Source organism: Kogia breviceps, chromosome 7 (genome assembly GCF_026419965.1).
Source record: "Kogia breviceps isolate mKogBre1 chromosome 7, mKogBre1 haplotype 1, whole genome shotgun sequence".
In the NCBI taxonomy this organism is placed as follows: domain Eukaryota; kingdom Metazoa; phylum Chordata; class Mammalia; order Artiodactyla; family Physeteridae; genus Kogia; species Kogia breviceps.
The window spans coordinates 24,020,269-24,040,741 of record NC_081316.1 but is presented as its reverse complement, the minus strand read 5'-3'; the positions used below and the strand labels follow the sequence as shown (position 1 = coordinate 24,040,741).

General features: G+C 34.8%; 1 protein-coding gene across 4 annotated transcripts in view; it reads left to right on the top strand.

Moving 5' to 3' along the window:
* The window catches only part of PDHX (pyruvate dehydrogenase complex component X), a 79,658-nt gene that overhangs the window by 40,838 nt on the left and 18,347 nt on the right, over window positions 1–20,473 (top strand). For all 4 annotated transcript variants that reach the window (XM_059069729.2, XM_067038023.1, XM_067038022.1 and 1 more), the window contains exons 4-7: window positions 6,905–7,104; window positions 9,762–9,860; window positions 17,292–17,466; window positions 19,062–19,209. In XM_059069729.2, coding sequence (XP_058925712.1) covers window positions 6,905–7,104; window positions 9,762–9,860; window positions 17,292–17,466; window positions 19,062–19,209 — 622 coding nt within the window. The remainder of the gene's footprint in view (window positions 1–6,904; window positions 7,105–9,761; window positions 9,861–17,291; window positions 17,467–19,061; window positions 19,210–20,473) is intronic.

Sequence of the window (20,473 nt, the reverse complement as noted above, 5' to 3'; positions counted from 1 at the left end):
GTTATTTTTATAATGGAATATTAGAATTTATGTGAAAAGTAAAGTAAAATAAAATGCTTAAAGCCTGTTTAAGGTTACATGGTGTACTCACTGATGGAGCATGTTTATTTCTTAACGTGTAGGACATTTAATAGACAGCATGGTATAGCAGCTAAGATTGTAAGCTCTGGAGTCACACTGCTGCCTGATTCATATAGCTAATAAGTTCTGCGGGTTACTAGTTATGTCATGATTGGCAAATTCTTTAACCTTCGTAATAAAGTGGAGATAACTATAATACCTAGGTCATGGGGTAGTAGTAGAGATTGAGTGAGATAATGCATATACACTCATCACAAGACCTATCACCCACCAGGTGTCAATAAATATCACTGTTCCCATTTTTATTACAGTTATTCATTCAGTCTTGGTGACCATAAGCCCCCATTTCAGTCTGTATATTTGTCTAATACTTTGTGTTGGTTGTGACTAGACACTAAGCATCCATTTGTGCCTATGTAGTTTGATTTGTACAGATAAGCTGCACGTCTATTAGTAGTCCATTGTTGATGTGGTTTTAATTCTGGGCTACCAGCTTACCTCTGCTTTGACCATGCATATAATGCCTTCCTTCATACATTCTATTCAAAGACAATACCTTGGGATGTCATACTTGATATTTTAGTTTTTACATTCTAATTTGTCAAACTTCCTTTACTTGTCATCTTCGATATTAATAGCCATGTTAAAACACATTGTTGAACATACTTTCTAGGAGGAAATATGAATGGAAGCCTAAAATTTCTGTACCTTTATAACTAGGAAAAAATAAATGTTCATACCAAAAGTAGTTTCTTTCACTAATTTATGCAGCATTTTGAAAACAAAAAAGGTTGTTTGAATTACTATATGTAATAAACGCAACTACATTTTATTGTGTGTGCTTTTGGCAAGCTATGTTTTTGGCCCTAGTTCTGGATTGTTTGGCTGTGAATGTCTTCCAGAATTGACAGCATTTTCCACTCAGGTGCTTAGTAATGCATTTCAGGTTACTAATGATGTCATATAGGTCAGTAGTGACTGTTCATCTGGCCCCAGAGCTCTGAAGGGGGTGGGGGATTGACAGCAGCTTTAGCGGCACAAATAGCTATTTCTTTGCCGAAGACTGTATGTAGTTTAGGGCTTTGTGCTTTATTATTATTCCACATGCATTTTGGATAATAGGAATAGGAGTATATTCATGTCACAATGTGTGCAATTTTATGGGGAAAAAATGGAGGAAAAAATTACGGTAGTTTTACTGATAGTGTTTTGTTTTTGTCTTTTTTTTTAGCCTTTCACCCCACTCCATTCTCAACCACCCCACTAGCAAGTTAACAACTTTGTCTTTCATTGTGGAATAATTTTCATATTTTAGCACACATAATAAATGATTTTTAAAGAGATACATGTAAGAGATTTTTACTTTCGGAATCAAGGAGTTGGATAATCGAGATTGTTAAAAGGCAAGTGATGGTATAAAACTCTAGTTTTTTGTTTGCCCACATTTTTAAAGATTAGGAATTATAACCTATTTTGCTCTTCATAGGGATTTATTTCCATAGTCTGAGAGGTTTTTATACTCTCCCTCTCCTCCCAATTTTATTCTTTTCTTTGTACTCATAATTTTTACATCTGAATTCCATTTTAAATGTAAAATAATATTATTACATTTCAGTTAGAGCCAGAAAGAAAGCTTAGAAGCTCTTAATAATATTAATAAAAATAATTGGTATCAGTGTCGATAATTTTATGATTTATTTCCAATTAAGTTAATTGGAGAGTTGTTAAATTCTCATTTAGTCACTAGTAAGTTGTAATGCAAAGACCTTAAATTATTACACATATATCAGTTCATAAGTTTAGTCTTAAATTTATTCAGCAAATTGGATAGCAGGTGTTTTAAATGGTAATATAATAGATATTAGGATAACATTTTTGGAGAATTTATTAGAGATTGTGTAGTTTGGCTTCAAATGTATTTAGGGTTACTATATAATTTGTCATACAAGTCAGGATACTTTTGAGGGTGAAGAGGGCGTAGGATGTTAGGATTATTTAAACTTATATAATTAAAAAAAAATTTAAACTTACATAATTTTAGAAAATTTTAGTTTATTGACTGGCAATGAATTCATTGATGGAGTTTTATTTTATTGGTAGGCCGTTACTCTTCAAAACAATTTTCAAAACCAGAATTCTTTCTAAAACCTACCATCCATGGATATTAAAACAGATTTTTTAAAAACTCTTAATTGATCATCTGAATATTACAAAAACAATAGATCATAATTATTTTTGGTATTGTTCCTCAAATTCAATCAATTTCTTGATTGTTTCTCACTCTAGTACTGTGTCACTGGTGTTTTTGAAAGAATGGATTTTTTCAATAAGGTTTTATTTTTTTGTTAGATTCCCTCCTCCCCTCCATTATTTTTTATTAAATTGCCTGCAGTCTCCTTCAGCGTTGCATTTTGTAGTTTGAAAGTTAATGGTTGAAATTTGAAGTTGTAAGACCTTCAGTTGATTCTTCTCTGTAGACTATAATATTTTTTTTTTTTTTTTTTTTTTCTGTATGCGGGCCTCTCACTGCTGTGGCCTCTCCCGTTGCGGAGCACAGGCTCCGGACGCGCAGGCTCAGCGGCCATGGCTCACGGGCTTAGTTGCTCCGCGGCATGTGGGATCTTCCCGGACCAGGGCACGAACCCGTGACCCCTGCATCGGCAGGTGGATTCTCAACCACTGCGCCACCAGGGAAGCCCTAGACTATAATATTTTTAACTGAGAAAATACCCTCTCGAAGCTCAGAGCAAATTCTAATTGGGAGATACTCTCAGTTCTAATTTTTTTTATACTGAAATTGGTAAATGACATTGAAGTAGTAAATGAGTCTGTTCCCCATGAATTAAAAGCTAAATCATTTATAATCTACTCTTCTTTTTTAAGCTTCTTTGTAAAAATAGTGGCACTGTCTTGAGGTGCTGTAATGATCATTTTGATTGAGCGAATTTAATTTACAGATTGGGTACTGATCATATTGAATGTTGTCTCTAGTGTCACACTGTATTGACTCCTTGCTAACTAGCCCTGTGATCTTGAGCAAGTTATTTAACCTTTCTCCGCCTCACTTTCCTTATCTGTAAATGGGAATAATAATAGCGCTTCATAAGGTTTTTGTTTTTTTGGTTTTTTGTTTTTTTTTTCGGTACGCGGGCCTCTCACTGTTGTGGCTTCTTCCGTTGCGGAGCACAGGCTCCGGACGCGCAGGCCCAGCGGCCATGGCTCAAGGGCCCAGCCGCTCTGCGGCATGTGGGATCCTCCCGGACCGGGGCACGAACCCGCGTCCCCTGCATCGGCAGGCGGACTCTCAACCACTGCGCCACCAGGGAAGCCCCATAAGGTTTTTAAGAGAATTAAATGAGTTAATACTGTGCTAGAACAGTGCCCGCACTTGAGTACGAGGCAAACTGGTATTCAAGGACTTAATGGATGTCTCTTCTCCTCTCTGCATTTTAGCTTGTCATTGATTTGTTTTTTGCTTCATTGTTTCTATGTGTCTTCCTTTTAAACCAAAGTTCATTGTGCATATAAGTTAAATGTATATATTAAAGAATAAAACAAGTTAAAACTGTATAATGGTTCAAACTATGTTGGAAAGTCTGTACTGTTTTCAAACCAACTAAGCCAATCATGTGACTCAGCTTATCTCCACTAACCATTGTGCATGCTCCTTCAGTACTCACTTAGCAGCTCTCAAACTGTTCTGTTTTAAAGAAGAAAAATATTTAAATAATTTAACTTACTGATTATTTTTTAATGTCAGAATCAAAGCAGACAGTATTTACCAGCACCTTTAATGGAATGAACCCTCTCAAACAATTTCTCTGTTGGGAAATACTGCTGTAGATACTTTGTGTCTTCAGCATCTCATATCCTTGGGTACACTGGAGCTTATTAAGGGGGCTGTATTTAGCACATTTGCAGATAATACATTTCAGCTTTGGGGGATGTCTCTGGTAAAGAGGACTCATACCAGGGGTCTGGGCCTAGGGATAGAATTCAGACTCTATAGGTATATGTATATTGAGAAATAGTTTGTCACAGAAATAGTTTGTCTCAATGTCTCACATGTCGCTGTTTACCCAGCCTCATGCTGGCCCTTTCGGTATGAATTTCCAGCCCTTCCCAATGGGGAAACTTCCTCTGTAGTTCAGTCTTGATCCATGTTGAGTATATTTTTGTTTTAAAAATAACTTGGAGGAAAACACCACCACAATCATAATAATAGCATCTTTCCAATTTATGTAGTACTCACTAGATGTCTGGTACTATTCTGAGTGTCTTGTATATAACTTATTTATTTCTTATGATAATTCTGTGAAGTAGTTACTATTATTATTTCCATTTTACAGATGAAGAAACAGGCATGGTGAGATAAAGAAACCTCACCAAGGTCACATAACTAGTAAGTAGCAGAGCAAGCATTGAAGCCCAGGGAGCCTATAGAAAACTGCGAGGGAAGGCTAGTAGTTTAAATGACAGACTCCAGATCCAATATTTGAGCATTAACGGGCTGTTTTGGCAGAACTAAGTATAAAAATCTTGCATTTAATATTAAATCAGTGACACAAGAATAAGGGAGAATTTTGATTAAGTAAGTCAAATGCCTGGGAAAAGGCCTGGGCCTCTGAGGTATCACAAAGCTCCAGATGCTGTAGTGGAGCAGAGCGCACCCACAGTGCTAACTCAGAGGGTGCAGTAACAAAGGCTCATTTGGTTTCTCAGCACAGTTTTGAAAAGAGCATATTCTTCCGTTACTGAGTCTACACCAATTTTAAATATTTGCTGACCACAACATAAGCAAATGTCTACAGGAAACTAGGACACCTCTCAAAGATCTCTTATTGCACTAAGGGAATAGAAAAAGAGAACTGATTTTAAATTTGTATAGTGATTTTAATGACTTTAAATGGAACTATAATAGGCATTATTTTCTTATAACTTCTATTAATATGTTCAAGTTGTGTGGTAGTATATCATTGTTCATGGTATTTGGATTTCATGTTGCATCATGTCATTTGTTAATGGAAAAATATGAGTAGTTAAAAATTATATTTACTTGATATTTAGATATAGTAAAAATGGAAATGATACTAAATGCTCATTATTTCCCACTTGTGAAGGTGTCAATAAGTAGGGTATATACGGAATCATTTATATGATTTATTGTAGTAAATGAAACAAGGTGAGGTGTCAGTTTCAGATTCTATATAGTATCTGATTCAGGTTTTAGAAACCTATTGATATTTTTAAAATAAAACTTTCCTTTTTTTAAAGAATGCTTTTTATTTGAGTGAGGTTCTTTGAACTTCGATATTGATCCTATTTCTGGTTCAGTTTTGATAGGAATTAACATCAAGTGTACTTCATATCACTTAATGCTTTTTTCTATCAATTTTTTTAGAAAATTGATCATTTTACTTTGTGATTTTGAGTTAGCAGTTCAGAAGCAGGTAAATAGACATTTTCAGAAGAAGAAAAAGTGTTAACCCATTAGTAATCTTAACTCATCTTTTTGACATATAAAGAAAAATGAGCAGTCCACAGAAGTGAAACTTTTTAGTATGTCACAAACAACTAAACAAATTGTTCTTGGGTTGTTTAGCATTTTTCTTTCCTCAGCCGCCATTCATTAAACATCCTTATTTAGTTTTATATACCCATTTCTTATATATATTTACTGTTCTTCTCTATCAGTAGTTAGTAAACTTAGAAAGCTTCCTAACTCTCAGAATTTATGCCTTATAATTTTAATAGAGCACATAAAAATAAGCATGAAAATTAGTGTTACTTAGAAAATGTCAAACCCATTCTAAGAGTTACACTTTTACTTATAATTACTATATTAGTGACTGTCCTGCAGTCTGTCATTCTATTATTCATTAGATTACATCTCTAATGAACCTTATTTAAAGTAATTGAAAGGGAACAATAGAAAACTTTGAAGGAGTGACATTTTCTTCCAGTACTGAACTTATATTATCATCTGAAGGTTCTCTAGGGACTTCTTTTAATAAGTAAATAAGAATCAACTCTTTCTTTATAAATCAATGCTGCTAAAATGCTTAAAATATATTTGAGTTTAAAAAAATCATCTTTGATCTTTTTTATGTTTTTAGTTGGCTTTATCTGTGAAAAAGTGGTCAGCTGAGACACCACCATGTTTCTCATGAACTTACAGAAAATTCATGAGGTTTTTATTTTATTTCTTAGGTCTTGCAAATATACATACAGGGAAGAAATTAAATATAGAGAAATGTGGAAAGTATATTTAACATTATTAACCACAGTAGTTAACCAATTCTGTCTATACAATGGGACGTCCTTTTTTCCAGAGACTAAATTTACTGAAAAGATCTTACTTTAAATTAATTTTCATAAATACGACTTATTTGAAGGAGTTAATCCCTTATGAAATCTTGGAATTCTCTAAGCCATTGTGGAAACTGTCTAGGAAAGACAAGTAGTTAAGATATGTTACTACAACTCCTGTTTTGAATTTGTACTGAATGACATCAAAAGGAAGATGGTAATGGTAGCTCTTATATATTTGAAGCCTGTCAGAAAGAGGAGAGATTCTAGGTGTTTTTTTTTTTTTCAGGAGGTAGAATCAGTACCTGGAAGGAGGGAGGAGAGTGGTGAAGAAAGGGGTAAGTGTGGGAAGGTAGGCGAGGCACATGAAAGGCGGAGGCGGGCTAGCTCAGACGTAGATTTTAGCTCACGTTAAGAGAGATTTCTAACTGGTACAGAATTATCCAAGGAATAAACTACTTCATGAAGTCATGAGTTTTTCCATCTCTGCAATTATTTTCTTTTTAAAATATAGGTTGCAGAAGGATCTAAAAATATACGGCTAGGTTCACTAATTGGTTTGCTAGTTGAAGAAGGAGAAGATTGGAAACATGTTGAAATTCCCAAAGATATAGGTCCTTCATCACCAGCTTCAAAACCATCAGTGCCTTGCCCTTCACCAGAACCACAGATTTCTACCCCTGTCAAAAAGGAACACACACCGGGAAAACTGCAGTGAGTATGTTTATTTGAATGATGTTATTTAAAAAAAAAAATGTTACAGCAACTTCTTGAGTATTTTAATCATTATCCTTTTTAAAACACCTTTTGTACATTAAGTAGGAAGTTGCTGCTCTTCCCTTTTTTTTCTCTTAGGAAACTGAGGTCTAGGAATGATTATTTTACCATCATTGTTTATTCCACAGACAAATAGTATTGAATACCTACTATATTCCAGGTACTGTGAAGGCCCTGTACACTTTGTAGAGAAAAAGACAAATAGTCTGTGTCCCCACTGAGCTTGAGTTAGGTTTTAGGATTCCAGAATGGAATTCAGTGTACCAAATTTCATGTTGTGTTCCCATTCGTGGAATCCTAATTACTGTAATGTGAATTACAGTTTCAAATGTATAGCTGATATAAAGTGAAATTAGCATTTTAACATGCATTCCTTTTCTAACAACCCTGCATTTGAGTTTCTGACATGTATTAGAGCTCACTTTCGTCCAGTTGTTCTGTAGCAACACAGATACTTAGTAAACATTGTTTCACTTTAGCTTTCCATAGCTTTAATCGATGGACTCTGAAAATTGTTTTATTTATTTATTTTAATATTCTCTATAATTATATGAAATTCCTTTTTTTTGTAAAAAAAAGTTCTTTTTAGAAAAAATGGTCCTATTAAGAATGCTTTTGAGCGTAAATAAAAATGCAGACGCTTTCATTTTTATATTTTTTTCCAGTCATTTACCATTGTCAGTTCTTACTAGAAGTTGCCAGTGTGTTTGAAGTACTGAGTTTTAACTTTCCATTGTCATACACAGTATTTCTGACTCCATTGCCTTGACTCCTCTTTATTTTCCATGAAAATCACAAGGTAGGCTCATGGATACTTTGTACTTAGTGCTCTTTTCCCTTTTGCAAAGGTAGTATACTCTGTGATTTTGTTCATATCCATCGTTAGAAATTTACATGGGTCTGAAACCCCATGGTGTAGTTTCAAAACCAGCTGACCTGTGAACCTGCACAGTGTTGGCCCATGTAGTGATTAAAAATTTTTTTTCAGTTGGTTTGTTACTAGTTATCTTACATTAAAATCTAAAATTTCAGTTTCTCTTGAAAAATCTGAAAATTTGGTACCACTGAGCCCACATCAGCTAGAGCTGTTTCCCAGAAATGCAGAAAATGCCACATTTGTTCCTCTCCTTTCTGGAGTTATAAACTTCTGGATCTAGCCCGTTTTACTCATTTTTTAAAATATGACTTGTAGTTATTTGTGTTTGCTATTAGGCTTAAAGGTCTTATTTGAAGAGTAGACACTTAGTCATGTGACCTTTTGGTGTGTGTCTCAGTTTCCTTGTCTATATAGAATTAACATAATTGTGTTTGCCTCTCTATATATGAAGTAAAAATGCTTGCATGTAAATACTCAGGACTTGAAAAAATATGTTAAGATGTAATTCAACAACAACAAAACAACCCAATTTAAATGGGCAGAGGACTCAAGTGTGCATTTCTTCTAAAGAAGATGTACAAATGGTCAGTAAACACATAAAATGATGTTAGGGAACTGCAAATCAAAACCACAGTGAGATATCACTTCACACTAATTAAAATAGCTGTTTTCTGAAAACAAGAAAAAAAACCCAAAACAGAAAATACCAAGTGTTGCTGAGGTTATGGAGAAATTAGTATTTCTGTGCACTGTTGGTGGGAATGTAAAATGGTACAGTCACTCTGGAAAACAGAATTGCAGTTCCTCAAAATATTAAAAATAGAATTACCATATTATCCAGCGCTTCCTTTTCTGGATATACTCAAAAGAATTGAAAGCAGGGACTTGAAGAGATATTTGTATACCCATGCTCATAGCAGCAGCATTCACAATTGCCAAAAGATGGAAACATCCCATATGTCTAAAATGTGCTATATATATATATATATATATATATATATATATACACACAATGGAATGTTAGTCTTAAAAAGGAAGGAAATGCTGACACATACTGTAACATGGATGAACCTTGAAGATACGCTAGGTTAAATAAACCAATCACAAAAGGACAAATGATGAATGATTTCACTTATATGAGTTACCTAGAGTAGTCAAATTAGTAAGGACAGAGAGTAGAATGATGGTTGCCAGGGGCTGGGAGGAGGGAGGGATGGGGAGTTATTGTTTAATTGGTACAGAGCTTCATTTTGGGAGAATGATAAAGTTCTGGAGATGGGTGGTGGTGATGGTTGTACAACATTGTAATTGTACTTAATCCCACTCAATTATAACACCTAAAAATGGTAAATTTTACATATATTTTACTATAATAAAAAAACCATGAAGGAACAACATAGTTTCTTATTGATGTATGTGGTGAGGAGCCATGTGAAAAGTGATTATTCAAAATAGAAGCTTTCTCCCTATGAATATTTATTCTTATTAAAAGAGTGTTTTGAAATAATAACTAGTTAAATTTGTATGAAAATGTTTTCATAGTAAAATAAACCAGGTTAGTACAGATTAGTTTATTTGACTGTCACTATCTATGGGAGTCATTTTAGCTCTATTATGTTTTAATTTTTCTAATTATCAGCAAAACTGTGGACATTTAGATATATTTGAATCAAATATAAGTGTTAATTGGTTCCATTAATTTTCATGTTTTCTTTAGGTTCCGTTTAAGTCCAGCTGCTCGCAATATTCTGGAAAAACATGCACTGGATGCTAACCAGGGCACAGCCACTGGCCCTCGGGGGATATTCACTAAAGAGTATGTGTGTGCTTTTTGTAATAACCAGTTCCATTATTTATCATGATCATCTTTTTCGGAAAGTATTTAAAGAAGGGCTTATTCAGTGTTAAGATTTAAAAGGAAATACACTGTTCTTTTGTACTTTTAATTGCTTTTTTTGTCAGCATAAAATGTATTTTATGCAAGGGTTGTTTTTTGAATAATTGCAGCGTTACTGAAAAACAGTTCTAATTTGATAACTAAGCCAGAACCTTAGAAATGATGATAAATGGAGAAAATTAGAGTGCAGAATGGTGAATCTTTATATTGTTTTTAAGTTTGTATGAAATAATCATGCAATCACATTTAAATTTCTGAAGCATAGTTTAAGAAAAAATTTCATTCTTAACCCATTTGGATTTTGCTCACGTGTATGATCAAAGCAATTTCCATATGCAGTTGGGTCTCATTTTATTTTTTTTGTTTGGTTTTTTTTGTTTTTGTTTTTTTGTGTGGTACGCGGGCCTCTCACTGTCGTGGCCTCTCCCGTTGCGGAGCACAGGCTCCGGACGAGCAGGCTCAGCGGCCACGGCTCACGGGCCCAGCCGCTCCGCGGCACGTGGGATCCTCCCGGACCGGGGCACGAACCCGTGTTCCCTGCATCGGCAGGCGGATTCTCAACCACTGCGCCACCAGGGAAGCCCAGTTGGGTCTCATTTTAGATTTTCTTTTCTATTCCGTTCATCAGTCTGTCCGTGAATTAGGACCTCACTTTTTTAGGACCACACTCCTAATTAGAAATATTTTATAGTAAGCTTTAAAATATGATAGAGCTATCCTTGCTCTTCTTTTTCAGTAAACCAGTTTTCTTGGTTTATTTTTATTTTACTATTCTTCCAAATGAATTTTAAACAGTTTGTCTAGCCCTACTGGTGGGGTTGGGCAGGAAGACTGTGTTCTTTTTATTGGGATTGTATCACATTTTAAATTAACTTTGGGAGAACTGACATCTTTATGATGTTGAGTCTTCCTGTTCAAGAACACTATGTGTTTCTATTTGTTTAACTTTTGTGTCTTTCAAGAATATATTAAAACAGATGGCCCCTGCTCTATTGAAAATTAGTCTGGTGAGGAAGACAAAGGTTAATCAAATAGGCATATGAACTAATGTGAAATTGCTATAGTGGTGTCTGCCACATTTCTACTAGAGTAATATTAAATTTTCAAGTTGAGTTAATGTTTTTTTGTTGTTGTTGTTTTTGCGGTACACGGGCCTCTCACTGTTGTGGCCTCTCCCGTTGCGGAGCACAGGCTCCGGACACACAGGCTCAGCAGCCATGGCTCACGGGCCCAGCCGCTCCGCAGCATGTGGGATCTTCCCGGACTGGGGCACGAACCCGTGTCCCCTGCATCGGCAGGCGGACTCTCAACCACTGCGCCACCAGGGATGCCCTGAGTTAATGTTTTAAAGCAATATGCTTATTCCCTGTTTATCTACTATTGATAAAAGTGATCAGTAGTATTGGTCAGAAATTTTTACAAGTTGAGGTAGAGCAAAGTTATGAAATTATTAAGTGGCAGACCAGGTGACTTTTCTTTCTTTTCGTTGGATTATTTTACTCTTCATTGAAACATTGGTTTACTGTTGGATATTTCTTTTAACGAAAGCAATACACTTTAATTCTTAGATATCCTCATTTATCTGTACTTCAGCCTTACTGATTTGTTAATCAGACAGGTGTGTTTGGCTTTCTTAAACATATACTGTGAAGTTTGTGCCAACATACTCACATGAGTTGGAAATCAGCTATTCTGACCCCTGGCTGAAAGGCAACATCCTGGACTGCGGATTTTTAATTAAAAGACTTAAAAGTTTCACTTAGCCATAAAAAATTAAAATAAAGAATCCTGATAGGTAGTTAAGCCTAGTTTTTTCCCCACATTAATCCTTATTTAGTGTATACTACTTGTATCTTAATTTTGTTAATCTTCTACCAGTCAATGTCTTATGAAAAAGTCTCTGTAAGAATGGGAGAAAACAACTTTCTTTGTAACATGGTAGACTTACCCATATATATCTGAGGGATAATATAAAGAGTCTATATTTAACTCATTCATTGTTGAAGATTTGGTGAAATGTAAAATAATCATAGATGTAACTTAGAAAGATCAATTTTGCAAATTTGTGAAAGATAAATTGGAGCAGAAAAAGACTTGTGGTAAGGAGATAAATTAATAGGCTCATAAAGTAGTCTAGCTAAGAGAGAATGAATACTCGAATGTGGGTAGGAACGTAAAAGAGAGATCACTGATGGATACAGCATTATAAGGAGAAAATCCAGACGCCTGTAAAGGATGGAATGTAGAGCACAGACCAGGATAGCAACGAGTCAAGGGAAGAACTTGGGATTCTGTTCCAGGTGATGACATTTTGGCCCCATAAATAGAAATAAGGGATTTGCGGAAGCATTCGTCTTGGTGGAATAACTAATGTGTTTGGTTTGAAGCTTATTGTCAGTGCTGACAAACTAGATTCCAGATATTAGAATCAGTGAGGTGAAGATGCATCTTGGGAGATAGTTTGGTACTAGAGAGGTAGGTCTGATAGATAATAAAGTGATAGTTACAGTTGAGATCATTAGTAGGTAAACATTTTAGAAGGCAAAAATTTCTGTGTTGAGGATATCTAGGAGATGGATATAAGTCAAGGAGGAAGGGATCTGAGAAAAGGCTCCTGAAGTTGGTGACTAGTGACCGTTTAGAGGGCAGATCAGTGGTGTGACAGCAGTGGGGTAAAGAAGTAGAGTTTTCTTTTTCTTTCCCTTCTCTTTCCGTATGTGCTTAATACTTATACGATGAACAAGTATCTTTTAAACCCAAGTTGAAAGTTATTATAGTAGTCTGACATCTCCTAAGGACGACAGAATGGTGTTATCTTGTTGGATACCCTAAGGAAGCACACTATTACAGAGTTATGTTTTTGATATCTTTGCTATCTTTGTCTGCCTATTACCCAGTCCTTTCCCTGCCCTTTAACTCCCTACCATAAGAGGGTCAACCTTCGGTCTTTAAAATATGACGTATTACAAAAGATTTTATGAGGAAAATGGATCCTTAAAGCATGCATTATTGAGAATATTTACTTTGTATACTACTAAAGATACCTTGTTTTAAGTTAAACACTGAGGTGACCTTTTGAAAAAAATTTGTCCTCATGTCATCTACAGAAATGTCATCTTCTGGTAAGATTGACAAATTGCAGCCTTCAGCATAAGCTGCGCCCCAGATACCTTAGCACACATTCTTGAAATAATGAGGGACATCCTTCCTCCTTACCTTGTCAATTAAAAGTGCAAGTAGAAGAGAAAAGCCAGTTGCAACAGCTGAGGAGGTGTCTCTGACCCATTGTATTTATGAAGAAAACCATAAGTATCATGTTTGCTATTTTAATGTTGCATGAAAGCAAGCATATTGCTCACAGTATATGTTGTGCAAAAGCATGTAGACTTTGCTTTGCCTGTACATGTAACTGTTTTAGGAAAACAAGTGCCAGGGACACTGTTGCAGGTTCTTGGCCTATAGCCTAACTTCTTTAGCATATCGACATCTTAAGTCATACTTGTAGCTAATGTTTGTGTTCGTATCACAGCATCACAAATTCAGTAGGCATGACAGTCATGTCTAGTATGTTTTAAGTGATACTTCTTTCTAAAACTAATTCGTAGCACACCCAAATGAGTTAAGGGATCTGGTAGAGAAGGTTCTGCCTTAAGTGAATGCCCAAAGCAGAAGTGAATGGTGTATCAGTTTTTCTCTAATTTTTATAGCTATTAATATCTACCTGATATTTCAAGCTTAGACTGATTAATTACTTAATGGACAGAAATCATTAAAAATCATCATTCTCTGCATTACAGAAACTAAATTATTGGCTGTTATTAAACAATAATTAACATTCATACTTTATGAGGTATATAAGTGTAAAATCAGCAATAAAAGTTTACTGTGAGCCCATGGCCAGAATTGATTTTCTGCTTGTTTAGGATTGATGACTCCTACTTATTTTTAGGGATGAACCTAAACTGCCTTTTCTTGATAAAAATAGTAAGTAATAGTAATGCTGATAGTGAAATAAGAATATGTCTATTTAGTGTGACCAACCTTTTTTTAAATAGAATGTATTCGGGCATTATTTTAGATTTTTTTTAGTCTCCTCAAATGTTCGTTGTTTTCTGTTGTTGTTGTTTGTTGGTTTGTTTGTTTCTAACCGATTACTGAGGGTACACTAGTGATCCCTGTATAAAGAAATCAATGTGTTTTGTATATGCCATTCTGATGCTAAACTTTAAAACCCATATTAATAATAGATTTTGTTAGAGAAGTGTATTTAATTACTTTATATGATGAAAGGGGACTAGTAATGTTAGACTGTGGCTTGTAACAGCTCTTAAATGCTAAATATCTTTTGTTGAAGGCATTTTTCTAAAACAAAAGGCCTTATCTTATATCAATGCTCCCACTTTTATCTATGTGGCCAAGGTTTTGACTCATGACATAAATCTCCAGGAATTGTAGGGTAGTCATTTACTTCACATGTAAATGTTATCACAATTAACTGGAAGAGTGGTGCTTTGGGTTATAAATATCATAAGTAAATTTAAAATTAACTTCCAAATAGGAGTAAGCTTTCTGTTAAAAAGCCTTAAGAGCACATAAGCTCATTCCCCAGGACACTCAGTCTTTCTGCCGTTACCATCAGGTTTGTGGCTCATCCTTGGAGAACCAGCCTTGCCTCCAGTTATGTTCCTGTTACTTTTCGTGTGGTGGGTGAAGGGCCCTTGTCTGTAGGTCCTACTTTTAGCTATTTCAGACTGGGTAGATAGATAACTATTCTTCATTCAATCACAGAATTGCTGTTAATCTGAGATATGCTTGTTTAATTCTATTCTAGCCTTTTCTTCTGAGAAAAAATTGTCCCGACTCTGCCTAGTTTAATTGGCATACTCTGCACAGGTATTAAAAAGGTAGTAGGAAATGCACAGGCTTTGGAGTTGGCCATACCCAGGTTTGGTCCCAGCCCTGGCAGCTCCTCGCTGCCTACCTCTTCAGCATCATCTTTAAACCCCCTCCACTTGGTTCACTGCCCTCCGTGTATGCTGGGCTTCCTACTGTTCTTAGAAGCCCTAATTTCCCTGCCTTTACACTTGCTGTTCTCTGCCTAGAAACATGCTTTTCCCAGCTGTTCTTGAAACTTGCTCCTTTATGTCCATCCACAGAAATACTATTTCTTCAGGCCTTCCCTGACCACCCCGTTTTAAAGTAACACCTCCTCTCACTCATGACTCTCAATCTCATTACTCTGCTTTATTTTCTTCACTATCTATTCATTTGTTTACTTGATTAATGTATGACTCTCCTATAGAATAACACTCCTTGTTGGGAAGTGTTTTAACATTATATTTTCAGCACCTGGAGAGTAGGTGCTTGGGAACTACTGACTTAGAAATGGAATTTAGCCTCTTTGAACCTACTTACTCATTTATAAAGTGGGAGTAATAATACCTCCCTCACATGGCTGGCATAAGATTACATTAACATAACCACAGTACATACACAAGAGGCTCACTTTTCCACTTTTATTCCCTCCTTCAGTACTTACAGATCGAGGATGATACAACCTTTAAGATTTCTTTGTCAGTCTGACCTCTTATCTTAAATGTCAGCTCTTTAATTTTGAAACAAGTAACTTACTTGCACTTAATGTTAAGTTCATGTATCCCTTTCTGGACCTGATATAAAAATCATAGACTCTCCTTCCTTAGAAATGTACCAAAAAAAAAAAAAAGTACCAGTACACATTGGGAGATCACTCCATGATGCCTCCCCAAGCTAGAGCATTCCTGCCTGTGTCAATTTTCTATTGCTGCATGACAAATTGCAACAAACTTAGTAGCTGAAAACAACACCCACTTATTATCTAACAGTGCTGTGGGTCAGAAGGCCTGATCCAGCATGGCTGGGTTTCCAGCTCATGGTCTCACAAGGCTGAAATCAAGGTGTCAGCCAGGGCTAGGGTCTCATCTGAAGGTTGGAGCCCTCTTCCAGGTTCACATGGTTGTTGGCAGAATTCAGTTCCTTGGGGTAGTAGGACTCTGAGCCCTGTTTTCTTGCTTGCTGTCATCCAAGGATTGCTGTCACCTCCTGGCGGCCTCCTTCAGGTCTTTGCCACGAGGTCCCCTCCATAGACAGTTCATAAATGTCTGTTTGCTTCTCCAGTGCAAGCAGGACAATCACCATTCAAATTTCTTCTTTTAGGAATTCCCTGTTCCTTTTAAAGAACTTATCTGATATATCTGACCCTTTCAGGATAGTTTGCCTTTTAATTAACTCAGTGTCCACTGCTTTGGGACCTTAATTATGTCTACAAAATCCATCACCTTTGTCATGTAATGTAACCTAATCATGGGAATGACATCCATCATATTCACAGGCCCACCCACACTCAAGAGAGACTATATGGGGTATGTACACCAGGAACAGGAATATTGGGGCCATCTCAGAGTTCTGCCTAGTATGTGATAATATCACATCATTAACTGTGTTTAAGAAATTTTAAAAATATAATTTGCCTTTAGATTTGTGTTACCCTGAAGTTGTTTTTAGACTATGTAAAACCTTTTTCATTTAAACAAATTTTTAGATTTAAAACATTTTTAATATAAAACATTTTTAAGTACTTTAGAATTGTCAGATTAAAATTTTTGAAAAAACTGTTTTGTTTAAGGAAGTACATGACTTTATACCACTGTAACTTCGAATGGATTGAGAGTTTGAATAGTAGTCTAATTATATCTTTTTTAATAAACAAAGACACCTTTGTTTTGCAGAGTAATACAAAGGCAAGTCTGTTACTTGTTTAGTTACTTTTCATTCTAAATGCTGCTATGGGTTAGGTTTATTACATTAGATTGTGCTGATAACATTTAAGGTATGATTTCCGGGCCGTAAACAAGCTAATTTGCACCAGGATAAATAATGCTTTAATAAATATTCTAATGAAAGTCATAGGTAGAGTAAGCTTGACAATTTCTGAATGCTATATGAAAATTATTTCACAAATACCATGAATGAGGGTATGGCTTAATTTATGAATTGCTCATCTACCAAAAGACACCGCCCCCAGAAAAAGAGACTGATTTTCCTTTAAAAAATAACTGTCTACACCCAATACTTTGATAAAATCTGATTGTTTTGTTTTTAAAATGTGCAAATATTGTAGCCATTGGACAAATATGAATCAATAGAACAGGTAAGAGACAAGATTTTCTTGTCTAGCTCAAATCATTTTGCGTTATAGCCTTGACATCAGTATATTTCTTTATTTTCCCTTCACATCTGCCCTCCATTTTCTGAAAGTTCTTATATTCCTGGTTGCTAATCATGGTTATCTAACTCCGTTCTTATCTCCAGGGATGCTCTCAAACTGGTCCAGTTGAAACAGATGGGCAAGATCACTGAATCCAGACCCACCCCAGCCCTGCCAACCATTCCCACAGCATCTTTACCCCCACTGGCCACAGCCAGGCCATCTTATCCCCGGCCAATGATCCCTCCAGTATCAACTCCTGGACAGCCTAATGTAGCGGTAATGTCATCTGAGTAGATTTCTATTTTTCAGATTTAAGTGAGAGAGAAAGTAAGAACCATTACTCTATGTTTTATGAGTTCTTTTACCAGTCCATTATAGTAGTAGCTCAAAGTGATGAAGACAAAAATTCTCTAAATGTTTTGTTTTGCACATTTCCATAAACCAGATTTGTTTGTACAGTGCTAACTTCCAAATAGAATTATGATTCAAGTTCCACAATGACAGTGCCATGTATATGCTCTATAATCGTGATACTTTTCATCTCTTTTTTTTTCTTGGGTGTGATACTAATAATTGGTAGCTTGACACCAGCTCCCTTTTGTGGATATGTTTTATTTTTTGACTAAGGGAGTTGACAGTCTTACTGTGAAACTATAGAGATTGTATAGCTAATCATTCTTTTCCTTCTTGGATACATGTAATAGCCCTTTTTTGTTTTCAAATTACTCCATTTTGCCTCTCTGTCTCCCTTTCTTAGTACCTTTTATGTCATTTGCTTCCCATCAGAAGAAATGCAGGATAATCAGGTTTGTTTAAAGCTGAATGGGCACTGAAAAAAATAAATAAATAAACCTACACTGCTTTTTCTGATGGAGAAATATATTCCAATATAGTATTTTAAAATAATTAAAAACAGTACAAGTTTCATGAGAAACAGATTTTTTAAATGTACATTAATGATTCGTGACTACATAAAAGTTTATGAGTAATCAAATCTTATTTCTTTAAAAAGTAAGTTATTCAAATTTGAAAGATAAACCTTTAAAATTCTTACAGTATGTAGACAGCATTTATTTTATTTGATCAAGTATTTTGCTAACATAAGATGTTTAATTCCCACAGAAAGCATTTATAAAAGAAGAAGTCAGCTGTACTTTTGGCAGTTTTGTATTTTCCTAAGTGATTGTAATCCAGTCCCAGAATGAAGTGAAGGACAAAGAAGGAATTAGACATAATTTAAGGTCCATCATGTTTTTGTTAGATGTTCAAGGAACAGAATGGAAAAGCTACAGTAAAGTTATAGGAAGATTTTATTATCCCATTCCTACTTTATGAGTTTCCTGGAAATAAGATGCTCATGGGATTTTTTATTTTTAATTACAAACCAAAATAGAAATAATTTGGCAGATTATCTAGTATTTTGGATTATCTTTTTCTCATGTATGCCATTTTTATAAGTAAAAATTGCCTGTAGTTGATTTATTGATTGCTTTGAGTTTTATTAAGAAGTGATGTTTGTAACAGAAGCTACTTACAGGCTTCTAGGTGATATCTCAATAAGCACACTCATGAGGGGTTTATTCATGATTTGGTACATTTCTTTTTAATCATCTTAAACATGGTAACATAGATGTTCCATTCACAACTGAAACATGAATTTTTCTGCTTTTTTTCTACAATCATATACTATAAAGTTAAAATTCCTCAGATTTCTTATATTTCTTCTTATACTAAGAATTTTTCATAACAGTTTTACTGTATTAATCTTTATTTTCATAAGTTAGGTCATTGGGACTGGATTTCAGTTACAGTTTGTTTTCTTGTTTTTTCCAATTCTATTTGTGGTTTAATGGACATGTTATTCTTTGCAGGGCACATTCACTGAAATCCCTACTAGCAATATTAGAAGAGTTATTGCCAAGAGGTTAACTGAATCTAAACGTACTGTACCTCATACATATGCTACTACTGACTGTGACCTTGGAGCTGTTTTAAAAGTTAGGCAAAATCTGGTCAGAGGTTAGTAAAATTGAGTTTATTTAGTGTAATACACATGCTAAACTAACTATTATGAGATCCTTTATTTATGAAATGCACATTGTGTAGCTTTTTCCATCAGTTTCATCATCTGAGCATATTTTAGTACTAGAAGAGACTTGGTTCTCTTTTCCTATAAGAAATAAATTGGTTCCATAGTATTGAATACATCATACTTTTTGGTATGGTATCTGAAGAAGCAGTTCTTAACATTTTAGAAAGTATAAAATCCAAAACTGATTTAAGAATGTTTTAGATTGTAAATATATCTTAGATATCACTCTTTGTACATTTTAATTTTTAGTTCCTCTTCAAAATGTACTTTCATGTTATTAAATTTGTAATGTTCCTTCTCCAAATTTGTTAAAACTAAGGTTGCTGAGAGACATATAAACTTTTAGAATGATCTGATGTTTTATTTTTTCTTTCCAATCTGTATGGCTTTATTTCATTTCCTTGCCTTATTGCACTGTCTAGGACCTCTGTTACAGTGATCAGTATGTGTTAAAAGCAAACATTCTTGCCTTGTTCTTAAACAAGGGGGGAAGCATTCAGTCTTTAACGTTAGCTGTTGGTTTTTTGGAAGATTCCCTTCTTCATGTTGAAGAAATTTGTATTCCTAATTTGCCAAGAATTTTAAGCATGAATGGATGTTAAGTTTTTTCAAATACTTTTTGTGTATCTTTTGAAATAATCTTTTCTTTCCTTGTTAATATGATGAATTACATTGGTTGATTTCAAATGTTGAATCACCTTTGTTTACATGAGTGATTCCTCATTAGTGAGTGATTAAAATTCATTTAATCATTAAAAATTTTCTCATATATTGCTTGATCGCATTTTCTAAAAAGCTAAGAATCTTTACACCTGTGTACATGAGAAATACTGGTCTGTTGTTTTTCTTTCATTGAGTTTTTTTTACTGGGTTTGTTATTACAGAATAAGTTGGGAAATGGTTCTTACTCCTTTATTTTCTGGAAGAGTTTGAGTAGAATTGGTTTTACTTGTTTTTTAATTCAGTAGAATTTACCAATGAAGCTTTTTAGGGCTGACGTTTTCTTTATGGGGATTTTTAACCACAAATTCAACTTTTAAAATTAAGAGTTATTATTTTTTCCTGAATGATCTTTGGTAGTTTGCGTTTTTCAAGGAATTTGTTTATGTCTTCTAAGTTATCAAATTTATTGGCATTAAGTTGATCATATTACCTTATTATACTTTTAACATCTATGTATACAGTTGGCCA